The following is a 25,337-nucleotide window of genomic DNA, read 5'->3' on the forward strand; positions in this document are numbered from 1 at the left end:
CTTTAGCTCGGGTCTGGGTTCGAATTCTGAGCTCGCTCGTCCCCGCCTTCCCCTTTCGGGGAATTCGAACGTGCCAATCAGGGGTCAGAGCGGGGGCGGTGCGCCTCCCTCTCCCCCCTTCTGTTCCAGCCACGAAGCCCCGCCCCCGTTGCCTACGTCACTCACGCCTTATAAAAGTAAAAGCCCCCCCCCCGCTCCCGGCAAAGTGCTAAAGTTGGGAAGAAGTTTTTGCTCACTGGCGACTCCCTGAACGGGTCGGTTCGTGAGGAAGGCGGAGCTCATCCCGTTTCTCAGCCTTCTCTTTCTCCTTTATCTGTTTGGTCTCTATCCTGCCTGCCGGGAAACATGGTAAGTCTTGGGTCGGGTGCTCCTGCAGCTTCACCTCGGCTTCGGTTCTGAGGATTTTGGTGCCTTGGGAAAGGGAAAACAAGGCTGGTTAAAGCGCAATGCGTGTTTCCTCGTGGGTCTTGGGAAGGCGCGCAGGACTGTGTCCCGGGAGTGTCAGCTGGGCCCGTGGGTGCCATGCAGCGTGCACAGCCCTGGCCCCGAAATTTGTGGGTGCCTGGCCCCTTCGTGGGCAATTTTGTGGGTGCTCGGGCACCCCAGGGCGTTGGCACCGTGTCCTGCGCGTGTAGGCAGCCAGCTGGGTCTCCCGGAACACGTGTGTAGCGGTAAGCCGGTCACGGGTGTGGCTGAAGGGCGCTAGGTTGAGATTTCGTGTGAATGGGGAGGTGTGGCGTCGAGTCGCCCTTCCCTTCCCCTCGGGAGATGGCCCCTGGCCCCATCGGCTGCGCTGGAGCTTTTCTCTGACTCCTGCGATGGGACCCAGCGCTTAGGAAAACAAAAAAAATCGAGGGAAGAGCACTTGCGTGTAGGACGTGGGGATCGTAACGCGCAGACACGTGTCTGTTGGGCTGATGTCTTGAGGAGCCGCATCCAGGCTCTTTCCGCAGGCCAGGCGTGGGGTGAGCAAAATAATGCTCTGAGGGTTAGGGATGTGGGCAGGATGCGCAGCTCTGTTGCCAGCTTCCTCATGTATAATAATAATAATATAATAATAATAATAGACATCCACTCCCACCCAGCGGGCGAACCCGGCTCTGGGGAACTTTTCTGAATCTCGATTTAGCTGACGTGAGGTGCCTTCTCTGCCTGAGTCAGGCGCTGGATACTGATAATCCTGGGGGAGAGGGCTTGGAGTGTATTTGTTGCTCTCTTGCAGCTCTGTAGAGCCTGGTAGGAGATAAGCCAGAAGCAGGATTCATAGGTAGTCAAGGAGCAACAAGACAGGCCCAGGAGGATAATAGTATGTGCGAGAAACAGGGAGGGGTTGCCAGTGGCGTAGCGTGGGTTGTCAGCACCCGGGGCAAGGCAAGTAATTTGCGCCCCCTAACCCGTGGATTTGCGCCCCCTAACCCGTGGATTTGCACCCCCTAACCCTAACCCCCAGATGTTGCGCCCAGTGCGGCCGGCCCCCCCTGCACCCCCCACGCTACGCCACTGGGGGTTGCTAGAAACGTCCCTTTATTCATTCTGAGAAATGGGTCTCCATGGATCTGCAAATAAGCTATTTCCAAGATCCTCCAGACTGCGCGGTTATCTTGCTTTTGCGATGCTCAGCGGCAGGACGTGACCCTCTTAAGCTCAGAATGACAGTTTCCTGGCACCATCTCCCTTCTTGACTTTGGACACAGCATGCTAAGACGCTTAACGCAGCAGGGTTCAAAAGATCTACACAAGCAGGGTGCAGAGAATGTGGTGGAAGGGGCCTGTCGAAGAACCGAACCAGTGCTTGCTTATTTTGGCTATTGGTTAAAAGAAGGAAGTGCTGTGAAGCAGAGAGCTTCTCCAAATCACAGCTCTCTAAAAACCGCTCTGTTTCCAAATGCCCATTGCAAAAGTGCCAGCCTAAGCTGTTTGGGTAAGACTTAAAAGGCAAGCTCCTTTGGGCTTGGGTAGCATCTTGAAAGCGAAAGTAGCCAAGTTTGGACTTGCCAGCTGCTCTTGCAAAGAGATGCCCTAAACGGCCTCGGCTCAGTATACCTGAAGGAGCGTCTCCACCCCCATCATTCTGCCCCGACACTGAGGTCCAGTGCCGAGGGCCTTCTGGCGGTTCCCTCACTGCGAGAAGCAAAGCTACAGGGAACCAGGCAGAGGGCCTTCTCGGTAGTGGCGCCCACCCTGTGGAACACCCTCCCATCAGATGTCAAAGATGTCAAACTACCTGACATTTAGAAAACATCTGAAGGCACCCCTGTTCAGGGAAGTTTTTAATGTGTGACATTTTGATGTATTTTTAATCTTTGTTGGAAGCCGCCCAGAGTGGCTTTCTGCGGCATTGCATAATGCCCAGCTGCTGGTGAAAAGGACGAAACTTCTTTTAACATGTGCTGGAAGATGTGGCACGTACAGCCAGAGTCAAGGAAGGACAATGGAAGGTAGAATTTTTATAATCGAAAAGGGATGTAGTAAAGCACTCAAGATGCAGTTCCAGCGTCAATAAAAAATGTATGAGGCTGCTCAGCAAGTAGTGATTTATTTACTTCATAAAGTTTATATATGTCTGCACCAGGGATGCCAACTTCAATAAAATATTCGGGGTGGGGGCAGGTAAGCCCCACCCCGCCTTGGATCTGTCGTGTGGGTAGCCTTCTCTTCTGTTTTCAGCTGTTGCTGAATACTGCCTCCACCGCAAACAACCAGCTACAGCAAGCCTAATCTAGTCAGGTATTCAAAATAGTTGGTTTTGAAACATCTACCCATTAGCATCTAGATTAGATGGGCACACCTGAGGAAGCAAGCATTACAGACTAGGAACCACGATTCCCTTGAACTCAGGCTCCCCTATAATATCCGGACCTTGCCTATTTTTTTATCAAGGGAAGAGCTCTGAACACAGGGCCTGCAATTGTGGCTGTTACAGTCGAGCATCTCTCTGTGCAGATTATTAAAAGAATGGAAGCAGAACAGGCTCAAATTGAAGATGCCATAAATGTAACACAGTTAATCTTAGAATATAGTTGATGGCAGGGATAGCCATTAATGTAATAAATAAATTACAGCATTTGTTTGTGAGTGGGTGTTATTGCTTTTTTTGGTCATGTGTTTATTTTTTAATTTTTTATTTCAATACATTTCCAAAGTTTACAAAAAAGTAAATAAAAGATACGTAAGATAGCAGCGCAAAAGGATATAATGTGAAACATTGAAAAAAGATAAACTCAGCTTACGAACAGGAAAAAAGGGGGAAACCCTAAACAAGACAGAAAAATATTTATCAACAACATTATTTAAGGAGTACAAACCATAACTTGAATAATCTATACACAAAATCATAAGAAGAAATTACCTTCATACTAGTTTGAGTCCCTTATTAGTTTTATTGACTTCCAACTATCTCTTTGCGGTTTAAATAGCCTGTACAGTAATTAATTGTTTGTCCAGATATGATGGAAAAGTTTCTCTTTCTGTGAAATTAGACTAAACACAACCAAGTGTCGTTATAGGAGGTTTTTTTGTCATTTATATGTATTTTGTGTTTTCCTTTTGTATCTTTCTGCTGTAAACTGCTCTGTGATCTTCAGATGAAGGGTAGTATATGAATTTAATAAAGAAATAGAAATATACAAATATCCAATAAAGTGTATTTTGGAGTCCAGACGGTTACTGGGTGACTCACCTGTTTCCATCAGCTCCAGCCAGCAAGGCCATTCATCATGGTTGGGAGTTGCACTCCAGCGATATTGGGATATGTTAGCTATTTATTTATTTATTGAATATATATACCACCCTATACACAGAGGTCTCAGGGCAGTTCACAGAGCAAAATAAAAAAATGCTAAACCACAGAATAAATAATCAAAATAAAAACAACACTGCAATAACACCCTCCCCCCAAAAAAACCACATTTTAAAAAGGCAAAGGATGTCAATCAAATAAACCAAAGGCCTGGTTAAAAAGGAATGTTTTACGAAGGTGCCAGGTGAACTTCCCTGGGGAGAGTATTCCACAAATGGGGAACCACTGCAGAGAAGGTCTGTTCTTGTGTTGCCACACACTAGATCAGCGGTTCTCAACCTGTGGGTCCCCAGATGTTGTTGGACTACAACTCCCATCATCCCTGAGCTCTGGCCTTGCTAGCTAGGGGTGATGGGAGTTGTAGTTCAACAACATCTGGGGACCCACAGTTTGAGAAAGGCTGCTCTAGATCATGGGTAGGCAAACTAAGGCCCGGAGGCTGGATCCAGCCCAATCGCCTTCTCAATCCGGTCCGTGGACAGTCTGGAAATCAGTGTGTTTTTACATGAGTAGAATGTGTGCTTTTATTTAAAATGCATCTCTGGGTTATTTGTGGGGCATTGGAATTCGTTCTCCCCCCCCCCCCCGTCAAAATATAGTCCGGCCCCCCACAAGGTCTGAGGGACAGTGGACCTGACCCCTGCTCTAGATCTCTTGAGGAGGCACACACAGAAGGGCCTCAGAAGATGACCTCAGGGTCCAGGTATGTTCATATGGAAAGAGGCAGGCCTTGAGGTACAGTGGTACCTTGGGATGCAAACAGGATCCGTTCCGGAGCCCCGTTCCCATGCTGAAGCGAATGTAACCCATGTCTGCGCTTGCGCGGGTCATGATTCGGCGCTTCTGCACATGCACGTGATGTCATTTTGACAGTCTGCGCATGCACGCATGGCGAAACCTGGAAGTAATGTGCTCCGTTACTTCCGGGTCGCCGCGGAGTGCAACCCAAATCTGCCTAACCCGAAGCGTATTCATCCCGAGGTATGACTGTATTGTGGTCCTGATCCATTTAAGGCTTTATAGGTCGAAACCAACACTTTGAATTGGGCCCAGAAACTCATTGGTAGCCAGTGCAGTCAAACCAGGATCAGTGTAATATGCTACCACAGGACTAGACTATTCAAGCACTGTAAAGGTAAAGGGCCCCTGACCGTTAAGTCGAGTTGCAGACGACTCTGAGGTTGCGGCACTCATCTTGTTTTACTGGCCGAGGGAGCCGGCGTTTGTCCGCAGACAGCTTCCGGGTCATGTGGCCAGCATGACTAAGCTGCTTCTGGCGAACCAGAGCAGTACATGGAAACGCTGTTCACCTTCCCGCCGGAGCGGTACCTATTTGTCTACTTGCACTTTGAGGTGCTTTTGAACTGCTAGGTTGGCAGGAGCAGGGTCCAAGCAATGGGAGCTCACTTCGTCGCAGGGATTCAAACTGCTGACCTTCTGATTGGCAAGCCCTAGGCTCTGTGGTTTAGGCCACAGCGCCACCTGCGTCCCTGTAGACTGTAGAAATGTCTAAAGAGACTTCCTGGTGCTGCACTTGAGGAAATGAGTCTTGGAAATTGGAGCTCTTAAGGTCTGGTGAGCTAGTCCAAAACAGAGTACAATTTGCTCCTCATCTTCCTCTCCGCGGTCCACGCTGGTTTCCAAAAATCACCAGCTTCGAAATCTCCATTGCTGACTGATGACCTGCAGCCACATCCCCTTGTTAGTGTTTTTTTTGCCCCCGTTACTTTGTGCTATCCATACCACTTTATCTTTGGCTTCTTATCTTATTGTAAAGGTAAAGGGACCCCTGACCATTAGGTCCAGTCGCGGACTCTGGGGTTGCGGCGCTCATCTTGCTTTATTGGCCGAGGGAGCCAGCATACAGCTTCCGGGTCATGTGGCCAGCATGACTAAGCCGCTTCTGGCGAACCAGAGCAGCGCATGGAAACGCCGTTTACCTTCCCGCCGGAGCGATACCTATTTATCTACTTGCACTTTGACGTGCTTTCGAACTGCTAAGTTGGCAGGAGCAGGAACCAAGCAACGGGAGCTCACCCCGTTGTGGGGATTCGAACCGCCGACCTTCTGATCGGGAAGTCCTAGGCTCTGTGGTTTAACCCACAGTGCCACCTGCGTCCCTCTTATCTTATTATAGGACTAGTTAAACAACTATCCCCACAGCTGTTTCTGCTGGGGACTTCTCTGTATTAAGTGGTCTGTACTTTTAACCATTGCTGAGACCTATCCAGCCATAGTTTCCAAATGCCTGGGATGTTCAGTGACATAGCAACAACTTAGCCTGGCCTTTTGTTGAGCTGCAAACACTTTGCTACTCTAGGGATGTACATGAATGATCCGAACAAGTAATGAGATTTCAAAGCTGCCCATGGAAAATATGTGGACAATGGACTTCCAACAACTAGCAGCTGAGATATATGAAGGACCAGGGGATTGCCCTGAGAGATTCAGGGCAAATCCCAAGGCATAAATTTGCCTGCAATTGCACATGCCAATTTTTATTCATAAGTAGATGCAAGTTTTTGTTTTGGGGCAAATTAAGATCACAGGTTACTGCATGGTGCTGTGAAGCATGCCCAGCAGCCTCAAAGTCCAAACAGTTTAAAATTAAGATTTTAGAAAGGTTGGGGAAGGGGCAGAAGATTGGGGGGGCAGTGCAGAAGGACTAGAACTTAGGCCTACCCCAACAACACACTTAAAGGGACTATAGGAGTCTTGTAAACATAATTCTACCTGGAGACACTCCAATGTACTCTTTGACCAGGACAGTCACTTGTTCATTCATCTCTGTGTCTGCGTATTCTTTGAGTAGTGGTGTTTAAGAAGGGGCAAGACTGTTGCAACTGTACAGTCATACCCCGGGATAAATATACTTCAGGATAAGTATTTTCGGGTTGTGCTCCACAGCGATCCGGAAGTAACAGAGCGTGTTACTTCTGGGTATCGCCGCTTGCGCATGCACAGACGGTCAGAAAGACGTCACGTGCATGCGCAGAAGTGGCGAAACACGACCCACAGATGCGCTGTTGCGTCTGCATGTTCTATTCAGGATGCGAACAGGGCTCCGGAACGGATCCCCTTCGCATCCCGAGGTACCACTGTATACTGTATACAGTGGTACCTCGGTCTATGAACAGGCCTGTTTAGGAACTATTGGGTAAACGAACACCGCAAAACCGGAAGTACAGTGGTACCTTTGGTTACGAACTTAATTCATTCTGGAGGTCTGTTCTTAACCTGAAACTGTTCTTAACCTGAGGTACCACTTTAGCTAATGGGGCCTCCTGCTGCCGCCGCCTGATTTCTGTTCTTATCCTGAAGCAAAGTTCTTAACCTGAGGTACTGCTTCCGGGTTAGTGGAGTCTGTAACCTGAAGTGTTTGTAACCTGAGGTGTCTGTAACCTGAGGTACCACTATAAAAAAAATTCCTTCCAGTAATTTCCTACCTGTAACTGAGGTACCACTGTAAGTGTTCCATTTAGCGAACTTTGCCATGGAAGCCGAACGGTGGAAGGGCACCGGTGGCAGGACGCCTCAGTAGGGAAAGCTCGCCTCGGTTTAAGAAAGCTTTGGTTTAAGAACGGACTTCCAGAACAGATTAAGTTCATCAACCGAGGTACCACTGTATTAGGCTTCATGCTTCAGGCACTGCTTGTTCACTTGACCAGTCTTTTCCACAAGGAAATGCCTACTAAATGGAAGCTTAATATATAAATGCAAACATCTTGTTCCTCCTTAAGCAGCACCAGCCTAGTTGAAGAATATGGGGCAGGGAGACAGATTATAATGGACAGAGTACCTTCAATAAGTACACTCTCTCCATATGCATTACTGGCTAGAACACGGGCCAGCAAACTTTTTCAGCAGGGGCCCGGTCCACTGTCCCTCAGACCTTGTGGGGGGCTGGACTATATTTTGGGGGAGAAAAGAACGAATTCCTATGCCCCACAAATAACCCAGAGATGCATTTTAAATAAAAGCACACATTCTACTCATGTAAAAACATGCTGATTCCCGGACCATCCGCAGGCCAGATTTAGAAGGTGATTGGGCCGAATCCGGCCCCCGGGCCTTAGTTTGCCTACCCATGGGCTAGAACATTACTTATGAACCTTCTAAGCTTTTAAGGCCAGGAAATAGAGGCACATTGTCTTCAAACAAGGACAGAATGCAAAACATGTTCTGCTTTGCATGAACAATTCACAAATTGCTACCATAGTTGAATTTCCTCTGACCTATCCGTCTTGTTTCTCACACTGGCTACACAATCCTACTTAATGTTTCCTTGAGTGACGTCCACTGCATTCCTCTGGAGTTAAAACTGCCATCTTGTGCATATTTACATGGGATTATTAAGCGAGAAGGATTCCAGGATAAGGGTTAGTATAGCCTTGAAATTCTTGTCTTCAGCAAAAGCACAGAATGCCTCTGATAAGTTCTTTTTCTTTTAAACAATCTGTTGCAAAAACTTCACCGCTGGTCGTCTTGAGGTTTGTACCTTTCCCTTGAAAGACCAAATATAGGATTAATTGGGGCATACTTACCCCTAAACACAAACTGCTTTGAGGTTCTATGAACGAATTTGATGTGTTTCTTTTAAAAGTCAAGTGGCAGATACATTTTGCTAAAAAATTTTTTTAGAAACTGCTGAGCTCATTGAAGTTGTGCTGCCCATTTAAACCTCTGAATAGGATTAATGACTTCAAAATGGCCTTCAGAAATGAAATTCACCCTAACCAATTCCTCTGACTATTTATACTACAAGTCTGTATGGTGAAGAACTCCAGATTTGAGGATTAAAGAATACTTGGAATGAGCACTGCTAACATTGCCCATCCAGTAGACTGCTATTCAGGCACCAAGAAAGGGACAACATTTTAATCTGGAATGTTTGTGGAGATGGGGAAGTCTTCCATTGAGGTTGAATCCTGACAAGACAGAAGTACTGTTTTGGGGGGACAGGGGGCGGGTCTGGTGTGGAGGACTCCCTGGTCCTGAATGGGGTAACTGTGCCCCTGAAGGACCAGGTGCGCAGCCTGGGAGTCATTTTGGACTCACAGCTGTCCATGGAGGCGCAGGTCAATTCTGTATCCAGGACAGCTGGACTACTGCAATGCGCTGTATGTGGGGCTACCTTTGAAGGTGACCCGGAAACTACAACTAATCCAGAATGCGGCAGCTAGACTGGTGACTGGGAGCGGCCGCCGAGACCATATAACACTTGAAAGACCTACATTGGCTCCCAGTAGTGTTGGTGTTAACCTTTAAAGCCCTAAACGGCCTCGGCCCAGTATACCTGAAGGAGCGTCTCCACCCCCATCAGATGTCAAAGCAATAAACATCTACCTGACATTCAGAAGACATCTTAAGGCAGCCCTGTTCAGGGAAGTTTTTAATGTGTGACATTTTAGTGTATTTTTGGTCCCTGTGGAAGCCGCCCAGAGTGGCTGGGGAAACCCAGCCCGATGGGCGGGGTACAAATAATAAAATATTATTATTCCTGTTTCAAAGGTGAAAGGCAAGGCATATCAGTTGAAGGTGTAGGAATTCCATTTTGAGTTCTCTTCAGATTGGCAGATGCTGTTAGTTGCAAAAGCTGTCATCTGTCTCTATTACCAATGGTCAAACAGAAGCATGAAGTGAGAACGTCATTCTTCTGAAAAGAGGGCTGCCATATTTCCAGGGAGAATTTCCAAAATGTGGTGCTTTGTCCAGGATCTTGTGGGGGGAAAACTCAACAACTTTGGGGTTTGTTTTTTTTAAAAAAAGCTCTGTTTTGAAATATGGCAACCCTGCTGAAAAGAACTCCAAATATCAATTTTTCACATATCCTGTTTCTAAGTCAATGAATTGTGGCTGCCTTTGCTTTCGTGCTGTCGAGTCTTCAGAATATTCTATAATAATAATAATAATAATAATAAATTTTATTTATATCCCGCCCTCCCCAGCCGAAGCCGGGCTCAGGGCGGCTAACAACACTAAAATAGTGCCACATTATAAAAACATCATAAGAATTAATTAAAATCAAAATTGATGGCAACCATAAACTAAAGTATTGTAAAGATTGCCAAAGGAGGGAGTCAGGCTGTGCCCTAACCAAAGGCCTGGTGGAACAGCTCTGTCTTGCAGGCCCTGCGGAAGGATGTCAAGTCCTGCAGGGCCCTTGTCTCTTGTGACAGAGCGTTCCATCAGGTTGGAGCCGCAGCCGAAAAAGCCCTGGCTCTAGTTGAGGCCAGCCTAACCTCTCTGTGGCCTGGGACCTTCAAGATGTTTTTATTTGAGGACCGTAAGTTCCTCTGTGGGGCATACCAGGAGAGGCGGTCCCGTAGATACGAGGGTCCTAAGCCGTGTAGGGCTTTGAAGGTTAAAACCAGCACCTTAAACCTGATCCTGTACTCCACCGGGAGCCAGTGCAGCTGGTATAGCACCGGATGAATGTGATCCCACAGCGAAGACCCCGTAAGGAGTCTCGCTGCGGCATTCTGCACCCGCTGGAGTTTCTGGGTCAGTCTCAAGGGCAGCCCCACGTAGAGCGAGTTACAATAATCCAGTCTGGAGGTGACCGTCGCATGGATCACAGTGGCTAGGTCAGGGCGAGAGAGGTAAGGAGCCAACTGCTTAGCTTGGCGGAGATGAAAAAATGCCGCCTTTGTTATAGCTGCAATCTGCGCCTCCATGGAGAGGGAGGTATCGAAGATTACACCCAAACTCTTAACGGACGGTGCTGGCACTAATTGCACCCCCGCAAGAGATGGGAGTTGCCCCCTCAATCCTATATCGTCCCGTCCCAGCCAGAGGACCTCTGTCTTCGAAGGATTTAACTTCAACCGGCTCCCACGTAACCATCCAGCCACAGCTTCCAAGCATCTGATCAGTGTGTCTGGGGCCGAGTCAGGATGGCCATCCATCAACAGATAGAGTTGGGTGTCATCAGCATACTGATGGCAGCCCAGCCCAAAACTCCGGACAAGCTGGGCGAGGGGGCGCATAAAGATGTTAAAAAGCATCGGGGAGAGAATCGCACCCTGAGGCACTCCACACACCAAGGAGTGGCGGGATGACAGTTCCCCCCCAAGCGCCACCCTCTGTCCCCGACCAGAGAGAAACGAGCGCAGCCATTGAAGGACTGCGCCCTGGATCCCCACGTCGGCGAGGCGGTGGTCCAGAAGTTCGTGATCGACCATGTCGAAAGCTGCTGACAGATCTAGAAGAATCAGCAGCCCCGACCCGCCTCGGTCCAGCTGTCTACGAAGATCATCTGTTAGGGCGACCAGAGCCGTTTCGGTCCCATGACCAGCGCGGAAGCCGGACTGGAATGGATCCAGAGCCGATGTTTCATCCAGAAACCTACCAAGCTGTTCAACAACCGCTCTCTCAATCACCTTACCCAGGAATGGAAGATTCGAAACTGGGCGGTAATTGGATAGATCTAAGGGATCTAATGATGTTTTCTTTAAGAGCGGACGCACCACTGCCTCCTTCAGTTCCCCTGGGAATGTCCCGGTGCCAAGGGACAAATTGATGATATCCCCCAGGGGGGCCCGCACCTCGTCTGGACACACTCTAATCAGCCAAGACGGGCACGGGTCGAGAGGACAAGTGGTGGGTTTTCCAGCTCGGAGGAATCTGTCCACATCGGCTGGGGATATCCGGTCAAAGTGGTCCAATACTGGACCCGAGGACAGTCGAGGGGCCTCCAGTTCCTTTATTGTATCCAAATTGGCAGGGAGGTCATGGCGGAGCGACAGGACCTTCTCCGCAAAAAAGCTCGCAAATGCCTCACAGCTGTGTGTCGAATTGTTATTTAAATTTGGCTGTCCTTCGAGGGACGTTAAAGACCGAATTATACTAAATAATTGTGCCGGGCGAGAGCTAGCGGATGCAATGGAGGCCGAGAAGTAGGACTTCTTAGCGGCCTTCACTGCCATCTCGTAGGTTTTCATAAAAACCCTATAAGATGTTCTTGAGGCTCCGTCACGGGCACCCCGCCATACTCGCTCTAGCCGTCTGAGGTCCCGCTTCATTTTCCGGAGCTCCTCAGTAAACCAGGGAGCCCGGTTTCTGCGGGGTCGCAGAGGGCGCTTAGGTGCGATCTCATTGATGGCTGCCAGGAGCTGGGTATTCCAGCCCTCAACAAGCTCAGTCAATGAGTCGCCAGGGGGAGAAAGGTCCCGCAAGGCTTGACGGAATCTATCAGGGTCCATCAGCCTCCGCGGGCGAGCCCAAATCGGCTCACCACCTAAGCAGGGTGGGGGTGGAACATCAATCCTGGCTTTCAGAGCGTAGTGATCAGACCATGGCACCTTCATCGAAGGAAACATGATCACATCTATACCGACGCCAAAGATCAGATCCAGCGTGTGGCCTGCTTGATGTGTGGGGCCCGAAACAAACTGGGAGAGCCCTAGTGTTGCCATGGAAGACACCAGGTCCAGAGCCTGTGAGGAGGGAGTGGCATCGGCATGGATGTTGAAGTCCCCCAATACCAATAGGTTAGGGAACTCCAAGGCCCAGCCGGCCACCGCCTCCAGCAGGCCTGACAGGGTGGCTGCTGGTGCGCTAGGTGGCCGGTACACCAGCCAGACAGCCAAGCTCACCTCGGAGCCCCACACTAGGCCAACACATTCAATGCCGGGGATCGATGGCGGTGGTAGAGCCCTGAAAGAACAATCTTCCCGGATTAATAGTGCCACCCCTCCCCCCCGGCCCACAGTCCGTGACTGGTGGAGGACGGAAAAACCCGGGGGCGCCATCTCTCGTAAGGTGACAGTATCCCCTTCACGCACCCAGGTCTCCGTCACACAAGCCAGGTCGACCCCCTGCGAGATGATGAAATCTCGCAGGGTGGCGGTTTTGTTGCCTATAGACCTGGCATTGCACAACACCAGTGACGGAGGTGAGTAATCCTTGCTCACCCTACCCTCGTCTCTCGGGATTTTTCTACAAGTCATCAGTAAGCACACAGTTTCTAATAACATGCATTTCAATTCTGAAGGGGCAAGAAGACTTCCTTAATGATAGGGGTTTATGAATGGACTGTTCTGTTGCATGAAAATTACACAACAGCCTGCTAGTAACCAGGGCTGCCATACGTCTGGTTTTCCCAGGACATTATCAGGACTTCTTTTATTGAAATAAAGTTTATTTGGTTTTACAAAGATAGAATTATAACAATATAAAATACATATCCATATTTAGAATTTTCCGTCTTCCCCTCCATGGGTCCTATTGCCCCTGTTCAACTGCATATTATTTCATAATCCATATTTTATATCTCTCCATTTTGTCCGTAATATCTGCCACATTACAAGTAGCAAAAGACATGACACTTGCAATGTATTTTACACTTGTAACATTATTGGGATTTCAAAGATGGAATTGATGTTGGGGGCAGGGAATTGATGTCGGTCGGCGCTTTGTCCTGGATCTCAAGCAAGATTGTGTGTGTTTTTGTAAAAAAAACCCCAAAACTCAACAACCTTTGGGATGTCCTGGTTTTTACTTTTTAGAAAGATGGCAGCCCTACCATTAACTAAGCAGCTATCTAGCAAAGATTTGCTCAGAAACAGTGGCTAGTGCCTTTGTGAGACCTGGTCTTTCATCTCTGCAGTTCTGGAGGCAAGTCAAACGCCTCCACTTCTGAAGTAGAAGATAAATGAGGCTGCTGCAATTAGCGGCCCAAAGTCACCCTGTGAATTAGTGGATAAGTAGTTACAGGTTGACTTGCACATGAGTTTAAGCTGATGAAGCGTACCTTGTCCACGGAGGGGAGGGGGGAATGGTTAATGTTTTCTAAGAACAGGTCACGCTTAATTTCACAAACTTGAATTTGCATGGGAACAGGTGGTAATTGATTGACACGTGGGGAAATTGTCATGTGGTGACCGGTCCTTCAACCGAAACCTCCCTGAGAGCTGTATTTCTGCTGGAGCTACTACTATAGCTGCTTCTTTTCACAGCGCGAGTGCATCTCCGTCCACGTTGGCCAAGCCGGAGTCCAGATTGGCAATGCCTGCTGGGAGCTCTACTGTCTGGAACATGGCATCCAGCCTGATGGGCAGATGCCCAGCGACAAGACCATTGGGGGAGGAGACGACTCCTTCAACACTTTCTTCAGTGAGACGGGAGCTGGCAAGCATGTGCCCAGGGCCGTTTTCATAGACTTGGAGCCAACTGTGATTGGTGAGCATACAAACAAGACAGGCTACAGGTGGGGCTGTAGCTTACATACCCTCCAACATTTCTCCAGTGAAAATAAAGGTAAAAAGGTAAAGGACCATTAGGTCCGGTCGCAACTGACTCTGGAGTTGCAGTGCTCATCTCGCTTTATTGGCCAAGGGAGCCAGTGTTTGTCCGCAGACAGCTTCCGGGTCATGTGGCCAGCATGACTAAGCCGCTTCTGGTGAACCAGAGCAGCGCACGGAAATGCCATTTACCTTCCCGCCAGAGCGGTACCTATTTATCTACTTGCAGTTTGACACTTCGAACTGCTAGGTTGGCAGGAGCAGGGACCAAGCAATGGGAGCTCACCCCGTCACGAGGATTCGAAAATAGGGATGTCTAATAATAATAATAATAATAATAATAATAATAATAATACTTATACCCCACCCATCTAGTCGGGCCTCCCCAGCCACTCTGGGCGGTTTCCAACAGGATATTGAAAACACAATGAAAGATCAAACATTAAAAACTTCCCTAAACAGGGCTGCCTTCAGATGTCTTCTAAAAGTCAGATAGTTGTTTATTTCCTTGGCATCTGATGGGAGGGCATTCCACAGGGCGGGTACCACTACCGAGAAGGCCCTCTGCCTGGTTCACTGTAACCTCACATCTTGCAGGCAGGGAACTGCCAGAAGGCCCTCGGAGCTGGACCTCAGTGTCTGGGCTGAACGATGGGGGTGGAGACATTTAAATTACCATGTATTTAAAGCCCATTCTCTTCCCCACCCACAAGAATTATAGCAGCTGTAGTTTCCCCCTCACAGAGCCAACATCCCCAGCACCCTTGACAAACTACAGTTCCCAGGATTCCTTGGGATAAGTCATGTGCTTTACCTATATGGTGGGCATGCCGCCCAAATCTCCTCAGTGTGGTGTAGTGGTTAAGAGCGGTAGTCTCATAATCTGGGGAACCGGGTTCGCGTCTCCGCTCCTCCACATGCAGCTGCTGGGTGACCTTGGGCCAGTCACACTTCTTTGAAGTCTCTCAGCCCCACTCACCTCACAGAGTGTTTCTTGTGGGGGAGGAAGGGAAAGGAGAATGTTAGCCGCTTTGAGACTCCTTAAAGGGAGTGAAAGGCGGGATATCAAATCCAAACTCCTCTTCTTCTTCTCAGAAGCCTTAGGCATGTATTTGTCCTGGTGTACAACAAATATGATTCCCCAAGGGCAGATGGTCTTAAATACCATTTCACTCGGGATCACTTCTCTCCACAGATGAGGTGCGCACTGGCACCTACCGCCAGCTCTTCCACCCTGAGCAGCTCATCACTGGCAAGGAGGATGCGGCCAACAATTATGCCAGGGGCCACTACACCATTGGCAAGGAGATCATTGACCTGGTCCTCGACAGGATCAGGAAGCTGGTGAGTTGACGTCTGCTGCCCGTGGGACTGGGGGAAGGAAGTATTCAGGGGCTTCTAAACACAACAGGAAAGACGTTTCACAAAAGCACCCTTTATAAATGGAGAAAAGACATTTCTTTAATATGTTCCTTCTTGTTTCCTCTGTTCCGGATGTGAGCATGGTTGTAGCAAGAAAAAGCACTGCCCGTGTCAAGAGGGAATGGCCAGCTTTTTGGGAATAGACAAAACCCTTTAAAAAAAGAACAAATGGGGACCCTCCAAAACTTCAACTTCTTCTTCTTCTTCTTCTTCTTCTTCTTCTTCTTATTATTATTATTATTATTATTATTATTATTATTATTAATTAATTATTTGTATCTCACCCTCCCCGGCTGAAGCCAAGCTCAGAGCAGTTAATGTCATAAAAACAACACAATAAATGAGGACTGAGTGTGCTTAGAGTCCATAGAAATCTAGATGCTAGAATGAGGAGAAAATGCAAAATCAGAAGGGAGAGGGGAATGGAATAGCAAAGGGGGGATCCTGACACCCCCCCCACTGCTCCCACTGCAATGTTTTGTTGCAGGTTTCACTTTATGTTCAAGCTGAATTAAACTTTTGAGCTGGGGTCTTTTAAAACCTCTGTCTTTCCAACAGGCCGACCAGTGCACAGGTCTCCAGGGTTTCCTGGTCTTCCACAGTTTTGGTGGGGGCACCGGTTCTGGGTTCACTTCCTTGCTGATGGAGCGCCTGTCCGTTGACTATGGCAAGAAGTCCAAGCTGGAGTTCTCCATCTACCCAGCTCCCCAAGTCTCCACAGCTGTCGTCGAGCCCTACAACTCCATCCTGACCACCCACACCACCCTGGAGCACTCCGACTGCGCCTTCATGGTAGACAACGAGGCCATCTATGACATTTGCCGCAGGAACCTGGACATTGAGCGCCCCACTTACACCAACCTCAACCGCCTTATCAGCCAGATTGTGTCCTCCATCACGGCCTCCCTGCGATTTGATGGTGCCCTGAATGTAGATCTGACAGAATTCCAGACCAATCTGGTGCCCTATCCCCGAATCCACTTCCCCCTGGCCACCTATGCCCCAGTCATCTCTGCCGAGAAAGCTTACCATGAACAGCTGACAGTAGCAGAGATCACCAACGCTTGCTTTGAGCCGGCCAACCAGATGGTGAAATGTGACCCTCGTCACGGTAAATACATGGCCTGCTGCCTGTTGTACCGTGGGGACGTTGTTCCCAAAGATGTCAATGCTGCTATTGCCACCATCAAGACCAAACGTAGCATCCAGTTTGTGGACTGGTGCCCCACCGGTTTCAAGGTTGGTATCAACTACCAGCCCCCCACGGTGGTCCCCGGGGGCGACCTGGCCAAAGTGCAGCGTGCCGTCTGCATGCTGAGCAACACCACAGCCATTGCTGAGGCCTGGGCTCGCCTGGACCACAAGTTTGACCTGATGTATGCCAAGCGTGCCTTTGTCCACTGGTACGTTGGGGAAGGGATGGAGGAAGGCGAGTTCTCGGAGGCCCGGGAGGACATGGCTGCCCTAGAGAAGGATTACGAGGAGGTTGGGGCAGACAGTGCCGATGGGGATGACGAGGGCGAAGAATACTGATTTCTGTTTGTATCCGTTTGTTTTCTACTTCTCGCTCCTGTCTCCTTCTGGATGCCTTCTGCTGTCCATTGTGTTAGACTCATTAAAAAGAAACATTTGGTTGAAAGCAGTCTTGTTTCTTTCTTTATAGAACAAACCGTGCCCTGTCCTTCTGAGTTGTAGGCCTGGGTCCAAGATTCAGCACTGGAAGCCATGTGTCTGTGCCCTGTCCTTTAGAGTTGCATAAAGGGTTTGTAGGACTCGGTCCTGCTATAGATGATGTCAGCTGAGAACATGCTTTCTGAATGAGTGGAGCTGGACTGGCCAGGCTCTTAGGGTTGGCAAAGCTTGAATGTCTTTGCACCAGGACAACACAGGCATTTGCTGTGCACTGAAGCATGCAAGGGCACTGACCTATATATTTGCAGCACTTTAGCAATTCTGTTGTAAAATCTTTTCACCTGCTGGGACGCATGACTCCACTTTCCTGCTTACGGATTTGATACTGAGAAACTTGGCCATTGCATCAACAAGATTCCTCTGGCCTGCTCCAAAGTAACATCTTTAAAATGGTATCAAAGAAATTACAGTGGTACCTCAGGTTAGAGACGCCTCAGGTTACAGACTCTGCTAACCCAGAAATATTACCTCAGATTAAGAACTTTGCTTCTGGATGAGAACAGAAATTGGGCGGCGACAGCGGGAGGCCCCATTAGCTAAAGTGGTGTTCAGGTTAAGAACAGTTTCAGGTTAAGAATGGGCCTCCGGAACAAATTACGTACTTAACTCGAGGTACCACTGTATAAAGGTAAAGGGACCCCTGACCATTAGTTCCAGTCGTGACCGACTCTGGGATTGCGGTGCTCATCTCGCTTTATTGGCCAAGGGAGCCGGTGTTCAGCTTCCGGGTCATGTGGCCAGCATGACTAAGCTGCTTCTGTCGAACCAGAGCAGTGCACGGAAACGCCGTTTACCTTCCCGCTGGAGCGGTACCTATTCATCTACTTGCACTTTGACGTGCTTTCGAACTGCTAGGTTGGCAGAAGCAGGGACCGAGCAATGGGAGCTCACCCCGTCGCGGGGATTCGAACTGCCAACCTTCTGATTGGCAAGTCCTAGGCTCTGTGGTTTAACCCACAGCACCACCCGTGTCCCACTGTATATTGACTAGCAAAGAGAAATAGGAGTTTGCTGATGGACCTTTGACCTTAGTCCACATTCTCCTTAACTTATGACTGGTTACTAAGATTGACCACCCCCAATGCAACAAGCCCCATAGATATTCTTGACCGTTCTTTACATTATGTGACTTTATGGATTTGTAAGCATTGCCTTTGTAATGAAATGCACCAGAAGGTCTGCAAACAGATTGCTTGGCCTTCACTGCAATCTTTATTAAATTGGAGGGAGGCGCTACAACTTTCTGTGAAAGGGCAAATTTGAATCTCATTATATCTAGTTACACCGGTTTTGCAGCATTTGGGTGGTGGTAAGGTTTGTGATATTTTGATCACCTTTTTGTTGATTCTGCTTAGCTGAATAAAGCACTACTGGGTCACTGCCACCAGAGCTATACGTGGAACCCCTATTTTGATCACCTTTTTGATGGTTCTAACATTTCACCACTGGAGCACACTGGAGCAAATATGATCGTCTGTAAAATTTTATTTTCAGTTTATGAAGCAATTCTATATCCTCCAACCATGCTGACAAAGAATTCTACGAAACAGTAGTCAATATCCAGAATCACTGTTCAGTGTTGAACATCGTAATTGCCGAATACACAAAGCTTCGCAGCTTGTCTTTCATCGTACACAGTTTGGCACCTCGCTTCATTAAAAGATTTTTCAGAGACTTTGAGACTAAAGATTTCATTTTGTACTTGTTACGGTTTGAAGCAATTCTGTAAAGATTGTCTATTACATATAGAATCATAGAGTTGGAAGAGACCACAAGGTGTATATGGTCATCGTGTTGCCTAGACATTGCTGACATTCTCTTTGCCACACAGGGGTTTGTTTGGTTACTCCCCTGAGAGCCTGGCACAAGGGGGCCCCGAACCCCCAGCATCTATGGGGAAGACGGCCCTGGCTGTTTCATAAGGAGGTGCATGGGCAACATGCCATCTCCCCTCCCACTAGAGTAGCACATGGGTTTTATTTTGCGTGCCTGTTTTGTTCAGTGGAGGTAATAAAGCTATACGCAAGCTCTTTCTGTTGGCAAAGTAATCCCTGCCAGGGCTACAAGATACAGAACTTAATCTTGGTGAGTAGGTGGGGGATAAATCTCAGTTGCTAGCATTTAACTCCCGGGCTATGCCCTGTTGCTATAAAGACACCAGCCACCCTAGAAAAGCGAATCTAATAAAAATGGCTAAAAGGTGACTAGAAAAAGTGGGGAAATGGAACAAAGAAGATGTGCTGAGATTGGTTCTGAAGGCTGTCTTAGAAGCTGATGACTAACTACATACAGAAGTTGCATATTAGAATGAGAAAGTACAAGTCCTTATTACATGCAGTGATCGTGCTGGAATTAAAACCTGCATTTCCAAAATGTGCTTCTGGAGCCGTATATTGCTGCTCTTTGAAACCCCTTCATTTTTGAGTACTTTTCAGTAAAGTGGTACCTTGGTTCTCAAACTTAATCCGTTCCAGAAGTCTGTTCCAAAACCAAAGCATTCCAAAACCAAGGCGCGCTTTCCCATAGAAAGTAATGCAAAATGGATTAATCCATTCCAGACTTTTAAAAACAACCCCTAAAACAGCCATTTAACATGAATTTTACTAACAAGACCATTGTTCCATAAAATGAAAGTAATAAACAACGTACTGCAGTCACACAATCAATCAATCAATCAATCAATCAATCAATCAAACAATCAATCAATCAGTAGCTGAACTGGGTTCCACACAGTCACAAAAACAAAGCAAAAACCGCAAAATAAATAGCAAAAACAGACAAACCTCAGCGTAACACTCAAAATAGAAGTGTGGCACTCAAATTGGAAGTGTAACTCTCAAAATGGAGCATGTTTGACTTCCGAAAAAAGTTCGCAAACCGGAACCTTACTTCTGGGTTTGCAGTGTTTGGGTTCCAAGTTGTTTGAGTACCAAGGTGTTTGAGAACCAGGGTATCCTTGTAGATTGTGTCAGCAGTCTTTCCTGTATTGCTACAAAAGTACCCTGACATCAATGAGTTTGTAGGTTAGGAATGAGGCCTGCAGGACTCCTCTGAGTGGCAAAACAGTTCTGCTTCATTTTTGTCCTTTGCCAGTAAGCTTCCAATCTGCAGAGCTTGTTCTGGCCCCAACAAGCAGTGGAATAAATGGATGGGTGCGGGTTGCTAAGTCTGCAGCTTGGAATTCAGCCGCCTCTGCATGAGAAAGCAAGCTCCTGCCAAGTGGTTTCTTCCAGACAGCAGGATACTCCAGCAAGGGCGAATCTGAATGACTGCTGCCTCCTTCAGCTTCTGCTGCAGCTATATCTGCATAAATACAAAAGCATCATTGGACGGACTCCAGTTAGCCATATGTGGAGTTGGCTATGTCTGGTTAGATGATATTTTTAACAACTGCCTCTTTGCTTGCTCCTTCTTACATCCATCTTCCCTTCCTTCACATAGACTGCAGAACCTATTTTCCAGGGACAGTCCTGGATTTACAGAAGCCGTCCTGGTTTCTGATTTGATCCTGGAATGTCCCGCTTTCCCTTAAGACGTCCCTATTTTCATTAGAGGGGACACAGGTGGCGCTGTGGGTTAAACCACAGAGCCTAGGATTTGCCGATCAGAAGGTCGGCGGTTCTAATCCCTGCAACGGGGTGAGCTCCCGTTTCTCGGTCCCTGCTCCAGCCAACCTAGCAGTTCGAAAGTATGTCAAAGTGCAAGTAGATAAATAGGTACCGCTCCAGCGGGAAGGTAAACGGCGTTTCCGTGCGCTGCTCTGGTTCACCAGAAGCAGCTTAGTCATGCTGGCCACATGACCCGGAAGCTGTACGCCGGCTCCCTCGGCCAGTAAAGCGAGATGAGCGCCGCAACCCCAGAGTCACCCGCAACTGGACCTAATGGTCAGGGGTCCCTTTACCTTTACTTTACTTTCATTAGAGAAATGTTGGAGTGTATGGAGTTATGCTATACACAAGCCAAGGAGATCAGTAACTATACAACCCTTAGGAGAAGGCAGCCCTGTATAGTGAAGTTTTTTTTATTGTTTAAAGTTTTTTTATATATGTTAGAAGCCACCCAGAGTGGCTGGGGGAACCTGGTCAAATGGGTGAGGTACTATTATTATTCTTATTATTATCTATTGTCTTGCGAGGTACCACTGTATATTTATTCCTCCCATGTTCACTTCACACGCTCTTTCTTCCCTGGCTGGGGTGGGGCTCAGGTGCCAAAAAGTCTTGGACCAGCCCTGGGCTGAACGAATAACTTGCCTCTGTCTTCACTGGGAGATGCAGGGCAGATCCTTAGCCTAACTTTCTCATGGAGGGAATTTGAGGAATGAAGGCATTGACGAAAGGTGGAGGCCAACCACTGATCACATTTGTACAATTACGTACATTGGTAGGATTGACATGAAACTTGTAGATAAAAATTTGAACTATGGATTGACAAAGGATTTATGAGAATGGAGTTATAAAAGAGGTGCAGAGGGGAAAATCATTATATTAAAGTCCACATTGGGGGGGGGGAGTCAAAAAGGGATTATATGTCTATGTATTTAATTTGTTTGATAATGTAAAATAGAAAATTCAAAAATAAAATTTATTGTTTTTAAAATGTTTTTAAAATTTAAAAGCTATTTTTTAAGGAAAATTGGCAAAAATAACACTGCTGACATCAGTTGCCATAGGTCCAGATTTTCCTTGACATTTAGCCGATTTCCACCGAGACACTGCTTTCAACTAAAGTATTCCAAGTTTGTCCAATAATTGCAAATGAACTATTCATCTGTAGCTGGACAAAAGATACCATTTTAAACAATGTGTGACAGATGGGATGTGTACACTATGGCAGAGATCAGATCCAATGATTTCAGGGTTTGAGTGTGGAAGCGCTAAGCAAACGACAAATGCCTAATGCAGGCTTCCTCAACCTCGGCCCTCCAGATGTTTTTGGCCTACAACTCCCATGATCCTTAGCTAGCAGGACCAGTGGTCAGGGATGATGGGAATTGTAGTCCCAAAACATCGGAAGGGCCGAGGTTGAGGAAACCTGAGTTAGATGGAGAAGGCGAGGATGAAGAGTTATTGGAAGAAACTGGACAATAAGTGGTGAGAGCAGAACACTGACACAAGGAGAAACTTGAGGAAAACAAGGGGAGAGCATAACCACCAGTGCAAAAGCATTGTGTCACTGGAGAAGGGGGGAAGTTAAGGAAGGAAGGGTGGGAGATATTTTTTTTTGGGGGGGTGTAGGGGTTGGGCAGGAAATGCATGAATTCCTGTAAACTTAATTGACTGGGTTTTTTTGGTTTGTTTTTTAGTAAATCAATTTGAAAACGTTTGGCCACAAATAGAAGGTTTAACGATCCAACAAACTCAATCACAGGGGCAAGTAAATAATGAGTAGGAATAAATTTCTTTGCCACATCCGAATCCAGAGAGGTCATGCGAGGTCTGGACCAGTGCCTTGACTCAGAGGTGGGCTGCGTGATGGCCAGCAACAGGCTCTGAATCCTGCCAAGGTGGAAGCGCTGTGGGTGGGCAGTTAGCCATTTTGGATCATTTGGTCCACAGCCTGCTTTGAGCGACATGCTACTCCCTCTGAAGGAACAGGTTCACAAGCTGAGGGTGCTCCTAGATGACCTCAGTGGCGAGGAAGGCCTTTTCCTTCCCCACCCCCATAATTATTAAATTTTCTGTTTTACATTTTAGAATACAGTGGCACCTCGGGTTACAAACACTTTGGGTTACAAACTCCGCTAACCCGGAAGTAGTACCTCGGGTTAAGAACTTTACCTCAGGATGAGAACAGAAATCGTGCAGCGGCAGCAGGAGGCCCCATTAGCTAAAGTGGTACCTCAGGTTAAGAACAGTTTCAGGTTAAGAACAGACCTCCGGAACGAATTAAGTTCATAACCAGAAGTACCACTGTATTCATTTAAACAACAGTGACTTCCCTTCTTCTCTTTCCATGGTTCATTTTGCGTAACATAAATCCCTGCATATTTTATATAAACTAAACCATTCAGTATTCCATTATTGCATCCATCAAAACTTATTTACACTGTTTAATTTATCTTATTGCTGCCAGCGTTTTCATATGTACACAATTCCCCCCCATATATTCAATAAATATTTTCCAATTTTCTTTAAACATATGTTCTTCTGGTTCTCTTATTCTATATGTTGGAATAGGTGCAGCTTGCAGACCTATCAGCTTAAGTCTCCATTCTTTAGTTGGGACTTTGTTCGTTTTTCATTTTTAGGGATAACAAACCACGGGCCGCAGTAGTGGCATACATAAATAACCTTTTTTGACACCTGGGAATTTCCATCTGAATTATCCCCAACAAAAAGCACTCTGGTGTTGTTTGGGTTTTTTTGGAAAGGTACTTTTAAACATTTTTTTTCAGTTAACTATGAATTATTTCCCAATACAGTCATACCTCATGTTGTGAACTGTCCCCCTTACAAATTCTTTGGGTTACGCGCTCCACTAACCTGGAAGTAGATGCCCCTTCTTGCAAACTTTGCCCTGGGATGTGAGGGGAAATTGCACTCCGGCGGCGCGGCAGCAGTGGGAGGCGCCATTAGGAAAAGCACGCCTCATGTTACGAGCGGTTTCCAGTTACGAACGGACCTCCGGAACGGATTAAGTTTGCAACCGGAGGTACCACTGTTCTCTTTTACCCTTTTACAGGTCCACCACATATGACAGAATGTACCCTCGGGCTCATTGCATCTCCAGCACTTATCAGATTCAGTCTTATACATCTTAGCAAGTCTACTCAGAAGTTAGATACCACCTGTATATCATTTTCAGGTAGTTCTCCTTCCAAGGAGTAACATGCTGTAAACTTCAGAACGCTTTCCCAAAGTTTCCCCCCGAGATTAAAATCTATATTATGTCCTGTATCTATTGCCCAATGTTTCAGAGGCGCTTTGACAAACTCGTCTCATTTCCCAATCTAAGAACAGATTGTACATTTTAGATAAAAGTTTCTTTTGTAGAAGTTCTTTTTCAAATTGTGAGCTTTGGCCCCCAAAAAAACCATTTTCCTGCCTATTTTAAACATTTCATGTAACTGATGATATCGTAGGCAGTCTATGAAATGGCTCCTTATACTTTCCATTGATTTCAGTTTAGGTTCCCCCTCTGTAAAGTATAGCAATTCCCTGTAAGTTGCCCACTATCCATATTAACTCTCTTAATTGTAATAGCCTTAATAGCAGATAGCCATAAAGGTGTTTTCCTTTCCAGCAGATTTTTATATTTCTCCCAAACTCTATACAAATTCCGTAGAATATGGTTCGTAAAACCTTTATATAAGAGGAAGTCGTTTTCCCAGGTCTGACTGGCAAGACAGCTACAGCCATTCATGGACTGAGATAGGCGGTTGACTATTGTAGCCTCTAGATTGGATTACTGCAATGCACCCTATGTGGATTGATAGGCAATTGTACGGCACAAAGGAATGAATGGGACGCAGGTGGCGCTGTGGGTTAAACCACAAAGCCTAGGGCTTGCTGATCAGAAGGGCAAAGGGGTGAGCTCCCGTTTCTCGGTCCCTTCTCCTGCCAACCTAGCAGTTTGAAAGCATGTCAAAGTGCAAGTAGATAAATAGGTACCGCTCCAGCGGGAAGGTAAACGGCGTTTCCGTGCACTGCTCTGGTTTTGCCAGGAGCAGCTTAGTCATGCTGGCCACATGACCCAGAAGCTGTACACCGGCTTCCTTGGCCAGTAAAGTGAGATGAGCACCGCAACCCCAGTTGTCCGCAACAGGACCTAACAGTCAGGGTCCCTTTACCTTTATTACTGGGCTATTGTTTTTATTTTTATTTTTTATACTGTGATCTTTTTATGTGAACTGCCCTGAGACCTCCAGGTATAGGGCAGTATATAAATTCAACAAACAACAACAACAAGAGGAGAAGTGCAAGTAACTTGTCTATGGGACGGAGTGCAGCAGGGACTGATATAGGATGCCATCCTTGTTCTCTGGGTGACATGGGGTGCACCATTTTATATGCCCCTTTTCTGCTCTTTTAAATGTGGCAGCTATTTTGTCAAGCCACACTGCCAAGGCAGCCATCTTGTGTTACGCCCTCTCCACCACCAGCACACCCAGTTGTTGACCGACACCCATGGGACTTTGAGTTCCAAATGTGCCCGTCTGTTCCCACTGTAGCCAGCCT

The 25,337-nt window shown here is 47.2% G+C and overlaps 2 protein-coding genes across 2 annotated transcripts in view; one reads left to right on the plus strand and one right to left on the minus strand.

The window, feature by feature from the left end:
* Positions 1–25,337, minus strand: part of TUBA1A (tubulin alpha 1a) — an 87,083-nt gene that overhangs the window by 51,104 nt on the left and 10,642 nt on the right. The window lies entirely within an intron of this gene.
* Positions 190–17,104, plus strand: LOC308580146 (tubulin alpha-1C chain). Its single transcript, XM_081181459.1, has 4 exons — positions 190–348; positions 13,759–13,981; positions 15,239–15,387; positions 16,024–17,104. The coding sequence occupies exons 1-4, from the start codon at positions 346–348 to the stop codon at positions 16,996–16,998; spliced, it is 1,350 nt and encodes a 449-aa protein (XP_081037585.1). The 5' UTR covers positions 190–345; the 3' UTR covers positions 16,999–17,104.

Source organism: Podarcis bocagei (assembly GCF_964188305.1).
Source record: "Podarcis bocagei genome assembly, chromosome: 2".
Taxonomy (NCBI): domain Eukaryota; kingdom Metazoa; phylum Chordata; class Lepidosauria; order Squamata; family Lacertidae; genus Podarcis; species Podarcis bocagei.

Coding starts and splice junctions, on each gene's coding strand:
- LOC308580146 (XM_081181459.1), top strand. Junction 13,982..15,238: donor CTTGGAGCCAACTGTGATTG/GTGAGCATACAA, acceptor TTCTCTCCACAG/ATGAGGTGCGCACTGGCACC. Junction 15,388..16,023: donor TCGACAGGATCAGGAAGCTG/GTGAGTTGACGT, acceptor TCTTTCCAACAG/GCCGACCAGTGCACAGGTCT.